The following is a 14,939-nucleotide window of genomic DNA, read 5'->3' on the forward strand; positions in this document are numbered from 1 at the left end:
TCCTGTTCACCAGCTTCATTTTCCTTCTTCAGCATGTTCTGCTTCAATCCACAGAATCACTACGATTCAGTTTCGTGTAAGTTATTTTTTGTCGCAATACTAACTAGCTGTTTTCCATTACACTTGGGACTGTACACAGTCACTATGCAGCACAATGTTAATAATAACGTACTCATAAAACTGTTTTGATAGTCTTGAAGGACTGGAAGTTACCAAATACATCATATGCAATTAGACTGTTAGGTAATCCCTGTGTTATGCTAACGTTGGGAAATGTCCTGTGATTATACTGAGGCAGTCCTTGCATATTTAAAAATTTGCAACGTATCTTTTACTGAAGTGCCTATACCGACCGGTACTAATTAAGAAGAGAAACATGTTCAACAGATTGCAAATCTAATTTCTTTGTACTATCACAGGTAATCTGATTTTAAACAGCCTAGTTAAGCCAGGTAAAAGCTGTAGCAGAGTTCACAGCTATACTATCCACCAGAGGGAGTCTTTATGCAAGTATTACACAAAACAGGCTAGTAGTATTAGAAAGCCTTTGCTTTGTACTGTAAGGCAGAGGTTTTCAACATTTTTGAGTCCATGGCTCCCTTGACCAACCACATTCTTTCTGCGGCACCCCTGTGCGGCTCAGGGGCCCAGTTATGTCACCCCTTGCCTGCAGAGCTGGCAGCCTCTCCCTCTTTTTCAAACACCCTCCCTTGTGGAGGGTTCCCTCAGCCTCCTCTTCTCTCCCCTCTCCTTGGGAGTCCTCCAGGCAGCTCCTGCTGCTGTCCCTGGTCTCTGAGCTGAACACTCCCCCTTCACACACAAAGAGAGGTGCCTCCAGAGGCACCATTCGCCTAGGGAGCTTGTAGCCAGGGCTGGTGCAAGAATCAGCTGTGCAAGCCTTTGGGAGGCAGAGACTTGAGAGGGCATCAGTGGAGGGAGGGAAGGAAAGAGGGAAGAGGCCAGTGTTGTCCACAGCACCGCTGACCATCATTCAAGGCACCCCAGGGTGCCAAGGCGCACTGGTTGAAAACCACAGCTGTAAGGAAATGCTGAAGAATCATGCACCCTAAAGTTAGGTGCATACTACTGAAAACAGTTGTCTTGCTACTTATACCAATGCTATATTAATAAATATAAATTCCATAATTTCCACTAGGTGATTCACTCTGCCTTCCTGCAAACCAGAGATGGAAATACAAGGTCATCATACCTGATCATTTTTTATACTTACGGAGCATGACTTCGCTTATCAACCCTGCACTTGCTCTCCAAGAACCCAGAAAGTGATGGCAGGGATAACGAAAGCTACTTAGCTACATCACCCTGTTTTCCCATGTTGTTCAACAGTACAGAGCTCCCAGAACAAAGCCTATTATTAACACGTCCACTTACCAAAGGTTGCTGAGGGTGCATTGCTTGGAGACTAAGCACCTGCTGCTGTCCTTGCTGCTGCTGCTGCTGCTGCTGCAACTGCAAAAATATGGCCAATGTGACTATAATACTACCTATGATGCTGTCATAGAAAGACAATAACAAAGTTGCCTCTAAGAACAAAGGGATGTTGCTTTCAATAAGCTGTATTCATGAACTGTGATAAGACATTTTAAGGTTCCCTTCACCAACTGCATGTTATACTTTGAATGTCTAAAACCTAGTGCAGCTAGACAAACTTTCAAAACCATTTTCTCCCAGCAGATAAATATTTAATGCTTCCTTAACTACAGCCCTTGCCCTGTTATTTTAATTCAACTATATACATGCTTTCACAAAACTCACTTTTATAGAAAATTGCTGAAGCCCTTTGGAAAAGGTCAGCTACACATCTAGCAACAATTTAAACAAAATCCTTTTTTGGGAATAGGGGTGAGACTTGAGCTTACTTATTATTTTGACCCTTCTTTTCTATCTAAGGGCACACAAAGAGGCTTTTAAAATTAAGAGCAATAAAACATAAATTTGAGAGAAGATGGACCCTAAGAAAGCAATGCAGACACACAAATATGAATAAGGTGTGTAGCTAAATACAGTCGTACCATGGAAGTCGAACGGAATCCGTTCCGGAAGTCTGTTCAACTTCTAAAACATTCGGAAACCAAAGTGTGGCTTCTGATTGGCTGCAGGAAGCTCTTGCAGCCAATCAGAAGCCACGGAAGCCCCATCAGATGTTCAGCTTCCAAAAATAGTTTGCAAACTGGAACTGTCACTTCCAAGTTTGTGGCGTTCAGGAGCCAAAACGTTTGGGAACTAAGCTGTTCAAAAACCAAGGTACGACTGTAGTCTAGTGCATGGGCTTTGTATGCATAAGGTGTCGGATCCAGTCCTTGGCATTTCTACATAAATAATTTCAGGAAGAACAACTAAGGAAGGCTTCTGTCTGAGACTTTTGGAGGGCCGCTAGCATTCAGACTACACAATTCGGGGCTGGATAGGACTAACGCCGTGGTTACATTCACACATCACAGTGAACCATGGCTTATGGATTACCAGGAATGAGCAGAGCACTCTCGTTTTGCTCCTTCCTTACTCCTGAGCAGGACCAACAAACCTCAGCTTAGTGTTTTGTCTGAACTGGGCATCACAGTTTCCTTCACTTAAGCTACATGAAGTCAGGAACAAAATGTGGCTTCAGGCGGCAGTTTGTCTTGAGTGAAACAAAGGCGTAACACCAAGGAAAGTGATCTGTGTGTTCACAATAAGCTGTTAACTAGGGCAGACTATGATGTGTGGATACATCCATTACCCTAGTGCTTAAAATTTCATGGAATAGTGCCCCCCGCATAAACACACAGTGACACAAAGGCGACAATTTTCAAACCTGAAGGAGTCTCTGTTGTCGAATTTGTTGTTGTCTCTGTCTCATCTGTTCCTGAGGCATCTGAACTGAGTTAAGGTTTGGGTGGGAAGCTGTGGCTGGCATGGCATCGAGTGGCCCTCCAACCAAGGGATTCTGCTGCAAAGGCTGGTGACTCAATCTGAGCAAAAAAGAATTGACCGCACATCATTTACAGTTGTGAAAATAAAATGAGAGCCTGCCAGTTTTAATTTTCTAGACTTGCACGTTAAATTGAAACTCCAGCAGGGTATCAGCAGCCAAATGAAATATGAGTGAAGGTTGCTGAAAGTAATAAAGATAGATAAAATGGAGAAAAATGCAAAATAAAGCTTCTCATCTAAGCCAAAATATATAAGCATCTTATTAACATTTTGATTTTTATATTCTTATCTACTGCAATCTTTACTGATTTTTTAAAATAGTTCTAATTATTGAAAAACTATACACTAGAAAGAGCCGCAATGTGAACTTTCATAAATGGAATGAAATCCAAATAATGTTGTCTTTTATCTAAACTAAAAAGTCAGAAAAGCTGCAGCCTTTCTTCATAGGGGAGCATTTTGGTTGCCCTTTTCTGAACCCCTTCCAGTTCTACAATATCCCTTTTTTAGGTAAGGATTAGGACTCAGTTTAACCTGCTGACACTCACCAAACTGGGAGGGGTACCTAACGCAGCACAAGACGGAATCATGATTCAATAGGACCTTAACAAATAGGAGAACTGGACTAAAACTAAAAACATGGATTCCAATAGGGACAAATGTAAGGTTCTATATGCAGGCAGGAAGAACCAGCTGCAGAAACATAAGTTGGGATACACCTGGCTTGCCCGTAGAGCAGGTGAAAAGGATCTGTGGGTCTCAGCAGACCAGAAGTTTAACATGAGTCAACAGTGTGATGCAGCGGCAAAAAAAGTGAATGCTATTCTAGGATGCATCAACAGAAGTATAGTGTCCAGAATGAGGGAAGCCACAGTACTGCTTCATTCTGCATTAGTCAGACCACACCTGGAATACCATGTCCAGTTCTGGGCACCACAATTTAAGAAGGATGCTGACAGGTTGGAACGCATGCAGAGGAGGGCAACAAGGATTATCATGGGTCTGGAAACCAAGCCTTATGAGGAACAGTTGAAGGAGTTGGGTGTATTTAACCTGGATAAGAGGAACCTGAGAGGAGAGCCAAACATCTAAAGGGCTCTCACATGGAAGTTAGAGCAAGCTCCAGATGGTAGACCTGAACCAATGGATTCAAGTTACTGGGAAAACCACCTAAACATCAGGAAGATCTTTCTGACAGTAAGGTTTGACTGTGGAACAGACTCCCTCAGAAGGTGGTGGACTCTCCTTTATTGTAGGTTTTTAAACAGAGGTGGGGTGACCATTTGTCATGGATGCTTTAATTGAGATTCCTGCATAGCTAGGGGTTGGGACTAGACCTCAGGTCCCTTCCAACTCTACAATTCTATGATTCTATATAGCAGGGGGATTACACAGAATCAAGAGACTGCATGAGACTTCATCAGTCTGCAATGACAAGGGTGTACTGGATTAAAAACTGATGCTTTTAATCTCTGGATTATATTGCTGTGTGAAGAACTGCTGCATCTCCACCAAGACGTTGCAAAATGCTTTGATCATATACCTCTGTGGAAATGCAATCAGGGTTGATCAAATGCAGAGATACAAAATAGGCACATTAGGGATTTACTTTCAATTTAAATGCTATTATACTTAAATGCAATGATAAGCTTTGCAGGATAGAATTTGCGAATGAAGATCTTTTCAAGATTGCGTGTACATTTTGCAACTGCCTGGATAAATTAATATTTATTGAATATGTGTAGAAGCAATTAAAGAATGGAACGCTAAGTCAAGGATGTGCAATGTTTGCTTTAAAAAGGTAAAGGTAAAGGACCCCTGACAGTTAAGTCCAGTCGCGAACGACTCTGAGGTTGTGGCGCTCATCTCGCTTTATTGGCCGAGAGAGCCGGCGTACAGCTTCCGGGTCATGTGGCCAGCATGACTAAGCCGCTTCTGGTGAACCAGAGCAGCGCATGGAAACACTGTTTACCTTCCTGCCGGAGTGGTACCTACCGTATTTTTCGCACCATAGGACGCACTTTTTCCCCTCCAAAAATGAAGGGGAAATGTGTGTGCGTCCCCCCTTTATTTCCCCCCAAAAAAACTGGGTGCGCCCTATGGTCCGGTGCGCCCTATGGTGCGAAAAATACGGTATTTATCTACTTGCACGTTGACATGCTTTCAAACTGCTAGGTTGGCAGGAGCTGGGACTGAACAACAGGAGCTCACCCCATCACAGGGATTCAAACCGCCAACCTTCTGATCGGCAAGCTCTAGGCTCAGTGGTTTAGAAGGCAATGGTTTGATTTGATAAAATAGGGTTATTGGGTTTATTTTTGTTTGTTTGTTTTTTAAAAAGAAATACCAAGTTGAAAATGGCAATGGCATTGCAAGATCTTACTGCTGTCTATCAATCAGAAGGTTAAAGTAATTTTTGAAGAAATCACAGAAAAATAACCGGACAAAACTGTTATTTGCTGCAACTGAGATACAGCAGATTATGATTAACTGTTAACAATACAGACCATCTTTTCTATAACATGCCATCATCCCAAATCATGTAGGAGCTAAAGCTCTGGTTGCAGTCTTCCCATCAGTAGCGGCCAGTGACACACCATGACTGTCCCAGCTTCCCAACACAGTGGGCCACTGCCGTTCACTGAGAGGTAGAGGAGAGGGGCAAGGCAAAGGAGCTGGGCCCAGTGCAGAACATCACAGCAAGAGTGGCAGTTTGGCTTCACTACCATGTACCACACAGAGTCAAGCTCTCTGCACCTCGTGTCTCCCCTCATCCTCTGAGTCAGCCCAGCAATCTGCTGTGCTGGGCAGCCAGGAGAGTAATGTACCCCACCTGTGCCACCTCACCAGCCACTACTGCTCCTCCTACTGCTGAATTCTTCATGGTAAGAGAGTATATTAGTGTTTTGAAAAAGGACTCCGTGAATGCTTTGATAGAAGTCCAGGTATAGGTGAAAATCTGAAAGCGTTTGCAAGCTTTATGTATGTAGACTGAGGTCTAGTATTCAGCCACAAGGGAGTCTTGAACTGCGGCAATTAAAATGGCTAATCAACACTGAAATCCATAGAATTTTTCAGTTCTTGAGTAATATCAACATGCAATTATATCACTTATCCATCTTGAGAGTCAACCATTATCCCACGATTTCCATCCTTGCAAGAATGCAGGGAATTATGTCATCATCGCTCACTAGTAATCCATTGGCTTAGTCTTGGCATTTTATACTTTCCTAAGAAACAAGACTACTTTCTTCTTCAACAACAACAAAATGAAACATCTGTAGCATAAAGAAAGCCAAAAGTGTCCCCACAGCTGGCCCCATAGCCTCAGGGATGCTTTCAAGGAAGCACTGGAAGTTTGCACAAAGACTTTTAATAGCTATTACGGTTTTGGAAAAATGCTCTGTCGAGCCCTGCATTTTGAAACATTTTATTACAAAGGTCACTAATATGTATTCTAACTCTCTTTATAGGAACCAAAGGGTAATTCTAAGGGATAATTCATTTAACCAATTTCATTAGCTGAAGTTCTGACATATAAAAGAACAACCAATCATCTCCAACATACCCACAAATGTGTTAGAAATTACACCACAGAAGGTTTTAGTAAATTTATTCAAATCTACCCAAGTAGTAGTAATTGTAGTAGTAGTAATAATTATTATTATTATTTATTTATACCCCATCCATCTGGCTGTGTTTCCCTAGCCACTCTGGGCAGCTCCCAACAGGATATATAAAAAAGCGACACAACATCAAACATTAAAAGCTTCCCTAAACAGGGCTGCCTTCAGATGTCTTCTAAAAGTCAGATAGTTGTTTATTTCCTTGACATCTGATGGTGTTCCAGAGGGCTGGCGCCACTACCGAGAAGGCCGTCTGACTGGTTCCCTGTAGCTTCACTTCTCACAGTACAAATCTGAGGCCCAAGCTTTAAGGGTTTGTAGGGATTTTCAGTGGGTGAGAATTTTCAAAGGCATTCATCAGAGGCCTAATCCCACGCAGCATGAGAATGAAAAGTAAAGGAGCTACACAACATGTTGCAAATAGTAAAGATGGGCAAGAGGCAAGACATAGCAAGATCTACTGAAATCTCAGCTAGGGCTCTCTATTATTTGGAACCAATCAGGCTCTGGGTGATTTGTCACCCAGCATCAGAGGTTAGGCAAAATCCACAGGTTGTCGGCCCTTACAGACTGGTCAACTGCATATACCTTCTTCCAGCATTTCTCAGACCTATTTTCAAAACTCTCTTTCCAAAGGTTATATACATCAAGCTATCAAAGGTCCTGATAAACATCTTACCGCTGGTTGCCTGTTAGTGGCTGAGGATAGGCAGCTGCTTGCTGATGAATGTACCCACTCGGCTGTTGTTGTGTCTGCCGTAGCCTTTCCATCAGAGCAGGGTTCAAATGAGCTGCTTGATAGGCCCTGGAGTTGTAGGTAGGCGAAAGGACGATGCCTCCGGCCTGCTGTGATTGCAATGGCATCTGAGTGCTATACATTGTGTAGCCATGAGGAATAGTCTGCACCAAAAAACAGGCCAAGGCACAAGTTGCTTTGATTTCGATGCTTCTAAAGGAAGCTTGCCATTATTATGATTGTTTATTTATTTTTAAAAACAAACAAGCAAGCAGCACACCAGGATGGCAAGGAATGTATACTGTGCTGTTACTTGAAATAACAACCAGACACTTTAAAAAAATCCCCATAGTTTAATTATGCTTATTTTCAATTTGCTAGGCTCAAATGGCAGCCATACATGCTTGCAGGTTTCGTATTATTCTACCTTTTCAGCACAGCAAAGGCTGGGCAATATACGATAAATGAAACCTCCAAACTGCTGCTTTTATGCAGGGTGGTTTCCACACAGAGGATGGACTGGCATGATTGTGGCAGCACCAGTCCAGCTGCTTCACTTCTGCATAAATCACAACTTTTGTGTAAAAGCATAAATTCACGCAAATAATGTCTCCTGGCCACAAGGACATGGAGGTAAGGACACGAGTTTCCAATCTTCTTGCATGCAAAATGCCATCAGTGCTAGCCCATATTTACTAAACTTTACTAAACAGTGTTTGTTGTACTCAAGAGTAGACCCCTCATAAAACCTGCAGGGTCGTATGCAACCAAGTTCTACTCAAGAGTTGACCCACACTGAAATTAGTAGACCTAGTTTAGTCATGCCCATAAATTTCAATGGGTCTACTCTGAGTACAATGAACACTGAACACGACTGGATCTCAATGTAAGGCATAGGCAAGGCCTTAGCACATCCTTTCCCTACACAGACCAATTCTTATTTACCTGTGTCTGTTGTATCCCTGGATATTGCGGAAGCTGAGAAGCTGGCCGGATTTGTTGAGCAAAAAGAGCAGCCTGGTCGATAGTTGGACCCTGCAAAAAAATAAAAATTACAAATTAAAAAAATATATTTCTTATTGTAAATTTAAAGATTACATGTTTAGGGACACCAGTGCAGGCATTCAAGGCATTTTAAAATACAACCTAAGAACAGAAGTTGGTATGTTTCCAATATTTTTCTTTCTGAAGGCAAGTGATGCCGAGTTATACATTATGTACATAGCTGAATTTCTTAACTGCATTTTTTTTAAAAAAAGGAATTGGATGTCCCTTTGACCTTTTAATCTCGGCAAAACAGCTCTTCAGCGCACCAATGCAGAGCTGAAGGTGGTTTGTTTACAGACACTGGCCTGCTTGAATGACATTGGGCAAGGCTGGGGTGGGGTGGGTCCCAACAGACTTGTGCAGTGGAGAAGAAGCCTGCGAGTCCTAGCCCTGCTGACTCTTCCAAACATCTTCCACCAGGAAGCAGGAAGAAGCAGGGAGTCTTCAGAGGACGAGAGCAGTCCCTACGGAGCTCTGAAGGAATGGCACAAGTGAGATGCAACACAAAAACACACATCAGCAGCGCAGAGAGAACTGGCTGAGGAAACACGCTGCTGAGCCTTCGGCCGTTTTTATTTGATTTGATCCTGGGGATTTGAAGCTGAGGTGGTGATTTTAGGAAAGTGTGTGAGAGAAAAGACAAAAGATACTGAGAGGGCAAGTCAAAAAGATCCCAAGAACAAATGAGAGCCATGTTAAGGAAGTCTCACTCCACCTTGAAATCCTGAGTAACAAACCCTAAATAGTTTAGATGAAGAGGAATATCTGGCAAGAAAAACTGCCACCATTGGAATTGAAAACACACAAGAGTCAGGGAGAACAGAGGAGCATTGCCACCTAGTGGCAGGAGGGGAAATAACTTCATGTGGGTTTGGATTTTTATGTTCACATCTTCCCTCTATGGATTTGTGGGCCATGTACCATTAGTTGCAAAAGTTTGGCTTCTTTGCCGTGGTATTTTTTTGAATTACATCAACTTACTAACCAGAAGATTTGATGTTACTGGAGTGGACTGTCCAAGAACACAGATGCAAGCAGGGAGAAGATCCCAGGGAGAAGATCGCCCAGTGCAGGACATGAACCCCTGGACACGAGTAGGACTGCCAGGAGCCATGCTGAGCCTCTGGAGCTACAAAACTGATTCCATGCCCTCACCTTGGACACTGATTCTGAGCCAGATGAGCGACTACAGCGGTTGCAGACCTCAGAACTCTCCGAGGTGGCGGTGGAAGGCACAGTGTACAGAACGATTCCTGCCACTCTCCAGAGAGGGAAAAGACATGTGGTTGTGGAAAGTGACTTCCTACAGGGAGGAAGTGATCAATAAAGTGAGCGTATAGGGAGCTTTGGGCGGAAGTGGTCATGGCCTCTTGGCTTTCATTATACCCAGGCAAGGGAAAGCTGAGTATACTTGGCCATGCACTCTAGACTTGAAGTAGGTTGATTTTGAAAAGCTTAAGGGACTACTGGGTGAAGCAAGACCCATAGTCAGAAATACTCAAAGAAAAAGGAGTTCAAGGTGGATGGGAATTTATTAAGAGGAGAAATATTGAAGGCACAGATGCAGGCAATTCCAACAAGTGAGAAAAGTGGGAGGTATCTAAAGAAACCAGTGTGCCTGCAGATAACAGGTGAACTGAAGGTATTTATAAGAAATGGAAGAAAGGGGAAATCGTGAAGGAAGAGTATTCACAAGTTGCAAGTGGAAGGTCAGGCGGGCCAAAGCTCAGAATGAACTCGTGATTGCGAGAGAAGTTAAAGATAAGTTTTGAAAAAGGTTTCTTTGGCTATGTTCAAACAAGAGGAAGAACAAGCAATTAGTAGTTTTCTTGCATGGAGAAGACAGAGAAATGCTATTGGGTAACAGAGAGAAGGCGGAACAGCTCAACACCTGCTTTGCCTTTGCCTAAAAGGAAAGCAGTGCCCAAACTGGCGATAACACAATAAACAAAAGAATGGACCCGAATCAATGGATTTAAGTTACAAGGAAGGAGATTCCAATTAAACATCAGGAAGGAATTTCTGACAGTAAGAGCTGCTAGACAGTGAAACTGACTCCCTTGGAAGGAGGTGGGATCGCCTTCATTGGAGATTTTTAAACAGAGGTTGGCTGGTCATCTGCCATCGATGTTTTAGTTGAAAGGTCTATACAGCAGGGAACTGGACTACATGGCCCCTGGGGTCCCTTCCTACTCTAAAATTCTAAGATTCTATAAAAATTAATCCACACATTTTATAAACAAAAAAGAAATGTGATGCAATGTCCAGCAGACAAATATTAGGAAAGGGGGACTTAGACATTGATGTATGTGGTCTCATAAGCAAACACAAAACCCACAGTCAGGCAAAAGGTATATAAATAAACAAATAAGACTACCTTAGCAAAAAAATAGATTGCAGCAGGGTTTTCAAACATTTGGAATGAGAGTCCTTTCTAAGGGGCTCTTAATCTACCTTCCAGCAAGCGGCAAACTTGCATAGCAGGCAGAGCAGAAACTCCTTGCTAATATGCCATTTTTTTGGGGGGTGCAGTTGCAGGGAGAATTGCAGGGAATATATTGCTTGGGGAATGAAATAGGCACCCCAATCCACAGAGTGAAATGTTACAGCTCACACTACCACCTCAGGATTCTACAGTTTTGTTGCATGTTGTGCATGAAGCCTAACTTGGGTTCTGGGTATGGTTTTATGTGCCTACAATCCTAAATCAAGTAGAGGCTCGGCTGGATCAGCGCATTCCTAAAATGTAAGACGAAGAAAGCAGCTGTTGAGGCCTTGCCTGGGCTTGCTGCCTTAGAAGCCGCTGCTGTTGTTGCTGCTGCTGTTGTTGCTGCTGCTGCTGAAGTAGCTTCATCTGGAGCAGTTGCTGCTGCTGCTGCTGCTGCTGCTGTGAAGCAATTGCGTGAATTGATGGTGGCTGCATCATGGTGCCAGAACGCCTCTGCAGCATGTTAGACAGCACTTGTTTTGTGTTGCTTGGGACAAAGGAGTTGGGAGGGTCCAATCTGGAGCCACCTGTGAATGCAATGGGATAGATGATAGATAGATAGATGATGATAGATAGATGATAGATAGATAGATAGATAGATAGATAGATAGATAGATAGATAGATAGATAGATAGATGATAGATAGATGATAGATAGATAGATGATAGATAGATAGATAATAGAGGGTGGATCTACACACAGGAAGAAAACGCTATAAATAAGTCAGAAATTAAATCGTTATAACAAAAAGGGAAAAAACGCTATGTAAAAATCACATTAAAAATTTCTTTGCTCTCTGGGGCCATCTGGTGTTACATGTTTATAATGAATTCAAAACATTTTTTGGACTAATGTAGCTGAGTCCATAGATAGATAGATAGATAGATAGATAGATAGATAGATAGACAGACAGACAGATAGATGATAGATAGATAGATAGATAGATAGATGATAGATAGATAGATAGATAGATAGATATAGATGATAGATAGATAGATGATGATAGATAGATAGATAGATAAATAGATAGATAGACAGATAGATGATAGATAGATAGATGATAGATGATAGATGATAGATGATAGATAGATGATAGATAGATAGATAGATAGATAGATGATAGATAGATAGATAGATAGATAGATAGATGATAGACGATAGATAGATGATAGATAGATAGATAGATAGATAGATAGATAGATAGATAGATAGATAGATGATAGATGATTGATAGATAGATAGATAGATAGATAGATGATAGATAGATAGATGATAGATAGATAGATAGATAGATAGATAGATAGATAGATAGATGATAGATAGATAGATAGATAGATAGATAGATGATAGATAGATAGATAGATAGATAGATAGATGATAGATATAGATAGATGATAGATAGATAGATGATAGATAGATAGATAGATAGATAGATAGATAGATGATAGATAGATAGATAGATAGATAGATAGATAGATAGATAGATAGATAGATATGAGGTGGGGGGTTGTTTACAATCCTAAGGACTATATAATGCATAATAACATGTTTTTTTCTTGTGTACAAAGTGCCGAAATACATATCATTTAAAACCTAGGTTTCACTTTGCTTCCCCTTAGAGTATGTGAAACAAGATTTGTAAACAACAACAACAAAAACTACTGTTTTTTTCTAGACACACTAGAGGGTAAAATGACTTTTAACTACTAGTTCTATAGCATCCAAATGCTTAGAGATATATCATCCTACCAAGCCATTTAAACCTTGCTTGCAATGGAAGGTGAGCTTTTTCAAATAGCAAAGTAAAAAACAAAATAAAAAAAAACCCTGAAGTTGAGCAGCTTTTAACAATAATTAACAACAGTTAACTGTTGTTTTCTGTTTCTTTCTGCATTTTGCATAACTATGACTGCCTTCTGAAGATAGCAGAATTGGGGGGAAAGAACTAAAAAATAATATTGCTTCTGTATGATGCAGCAAGCTTCTGGTGCCCGTTACAAAGCAGAGACCTACCTGGTGGAAGAGGCTGGTTCTGGACGAAGAAAGCAGCTTGCTGGGGCTGCCCCATAACATTATAGCCCCACAAAGCAGACTGGGGGTGGTGCATCATTTGAGATGGAAGTGGTGAATAGTTGGGAGGGACTCTATATACATTGTTCTGAGGGTAATCCTTAAGCGAAACAGGAAAGGTTAAACGTTATTTGCATCCATACCCTACTTTTTCATAAACAATGCCAATTTTCCTACTGAACTATTAAGCCATTTTTGACAAGTCCTTTTGTGGTTTACAATACAAAACCGATTCAGTCATAGACCTGGCAGAGATAAACTAAATATGACATCTTCTTGGCTGTCCGATAGTGCTTCATTTTATACCTTTTCTGCATGCTATACATGTCAGGTCATAATGTTATCAAAGGCCTGCTGTGTGGGCAACTTAACGACAAATTCACACTTTGCATTCAAGATTCAGAGAATGAAACTATGGTGAAGAAATTAAGTTAGCTGTCCTAAGGAATCTCTCATGCGAAGGATTATTCCACCATATATCTAAGTACATGAAGCGGTTTCAAAAAAATTTATCTTCAGGAAATACTTTTTGCTTTCGCTCATCTGCCATACGATTCCTCTGTATCGCCAGGGGCAGATTCTAAGGTGGACTTAATCAACACAAAAGGTGGATATAATTAACTTCATCATTAACAGAAACATCCAACATTCCTCTCCCATTGTTTTAGGGAAAGAATCACTGGCTAGCAAATTACCTTTCGGAAAAGCGGTTTACTATTACTAACCTTCAGATTGTGGAGCACCCCATAAGCTTCTAAGGCACCTCTGAAGATAGTTCTCCCCCCCAAAAAAAAATAATAATCAAGAGTTCTAATGCACCGCATCTATTGCAGAACTAGATCCATTACCTCCCCCCCCCCCCCGCAATCTAGGATGCTAATTGCTTTACCTGAAGGCACAACATGAACCTCAGGAAGAGCCCTCTTCATATTCATCAAAGAAACAGTGTCCAAGCTGAGTCAACTGTTTTCCTTGCCTGGGAGTATGATGAGGCTTGCCTTGCCTTACCAAGCACTGCTTTAGGATACCCTGAAGGCTTTACAGAGCTCTCATCAACTGCACTTTTAGGTAACCTCTGGTTGGGAAGGGCAGATACTGAAGAGTGCTCTGAGGAACAGCTGGGGCACTGTTCTGAAGTGAAGCAGTATCACTGTAGAAGCTCAGGAGATGGGGGCAAAGCCAAGGAAGGGTTCACTGTCTGACACTATGGTAGCAAAGGCATAGCAAGAGGAAAGGGCACTGAGTGGCTGGGAGAGGAGACTGTGAAAGCAGGCAGTCACAGACATTGCCTGTGTTATCAAGGCACTTGAGTGCCCTCTTGTGAGTCTGCTGGTAAATTCAAGATAAAGTCCGGTCAAAGGCGACTATGGGGTTGCGATGCTCATCTCGCTTTCAGGCTGAGGGAGCCGGCGTTTGCCCACAGACAGCTTTTTGCATCATGTGGCTAGCATAACTAAACCGCTTCTGGCACAACAGGACACCGTGACAGAAACCAGAGTGCACGGAAATGCTGTTTACATTCCTGCCACAGGGGTACCTATTTGTCTACTGGTGTGCTTTCGAACTGCTAGGTGGGCAGGAGCTGGGACAGAGCAACAGGAGCTCACCCTGTCGCGCAGATCTGAACCGCCTGGTGAACTACAGCCACTGCCAAGGCGGCTGAGAATGGAGCCATCTGCCCTCCTTTACAGAGGGGCCCTGATCACAACAAGGCAGCTTGATCCTTGGAGGCAACAGCAGTAGCACTGCTAAGTAGCCTTTGCACCGGTGACTGCTCTCCTTCCCTGCTCCATGGGGTGGGAGGATTAATGAAGCTCAGGCCAATGCAGGTGGCCTCACCTGAGGCCTCTTCTCCAGACATGTTTGTCACCCAGAGACAAACTGCCTTGGATATGTACTGTTGGGGACGCTGTGGCAGATGTTGAAGTCGTGGGCCCAGCTGTGCTTCCTGCAACATTTTTCTGATGGTTGCTCACCATCCTGACTAAGTGTTCTTCACTCTTCTCAGATGGAACGGACCTCCAGAACGAATTAGGTT

At 42.3% G+C, this 14,939-nt stretch overlaps 1 protein-coding gene across 9 annotated transcripts in view; it reads right to left on the bottom strand.

Annotated features, from left to right (window-relative positions):
• MED12L (mediator complex subunit 12L) overlaps window positions 1-14,939 on the bottom strand; it is a 168,554-nt gene that overhangs the window by 9,673 nt on the left and 143,942 nt on the right. For 7 of the 9 annotated variants that reach the window (XM_077929868.1, XM_077929869.1, XM_077929870.1 and 4 more), the window contains 2 exons: window positions 12,845-13,001; window positions 11,057-11,358 (listed from right to left, as the gene is read on the bottom strand). In XM_077929868.1, the coding sequence (XP_077785994.1) occupies window positions 11,072-11,358; window positions 12,845-13,001 (444 nt within the window). In that variant the 3' untranslated portion in view covers window positions 11,057-11,071. Of the gene's footprint in view, window positions 1-1,392; window positions 1,465-2,809; window positions 2,973-7,239; window positions 7,461-8,241; window positions 8,342-11,056; window positions 11,359-12,844; window positions 13,002-14,939 lie in introns of those variants that run through there. The other 2 variants (XM_077929875.1, XM_077929876.1) reach the window with 2 other exon arrangements.

Source organism: Podarcis muralis, chromosome 6, assembly GCF_964188315.1.
Source record: "Podarcis muralis chromosome 6, rPodMur119.hap1.1, whole genome shotgun sequence".
Classification (NCBI taxonomy): Eukaryota; Metazoa; Chordata; class Lepidosauria; order Squamata; family Lacertidae; genus Podarcis; species Podarcis muralis.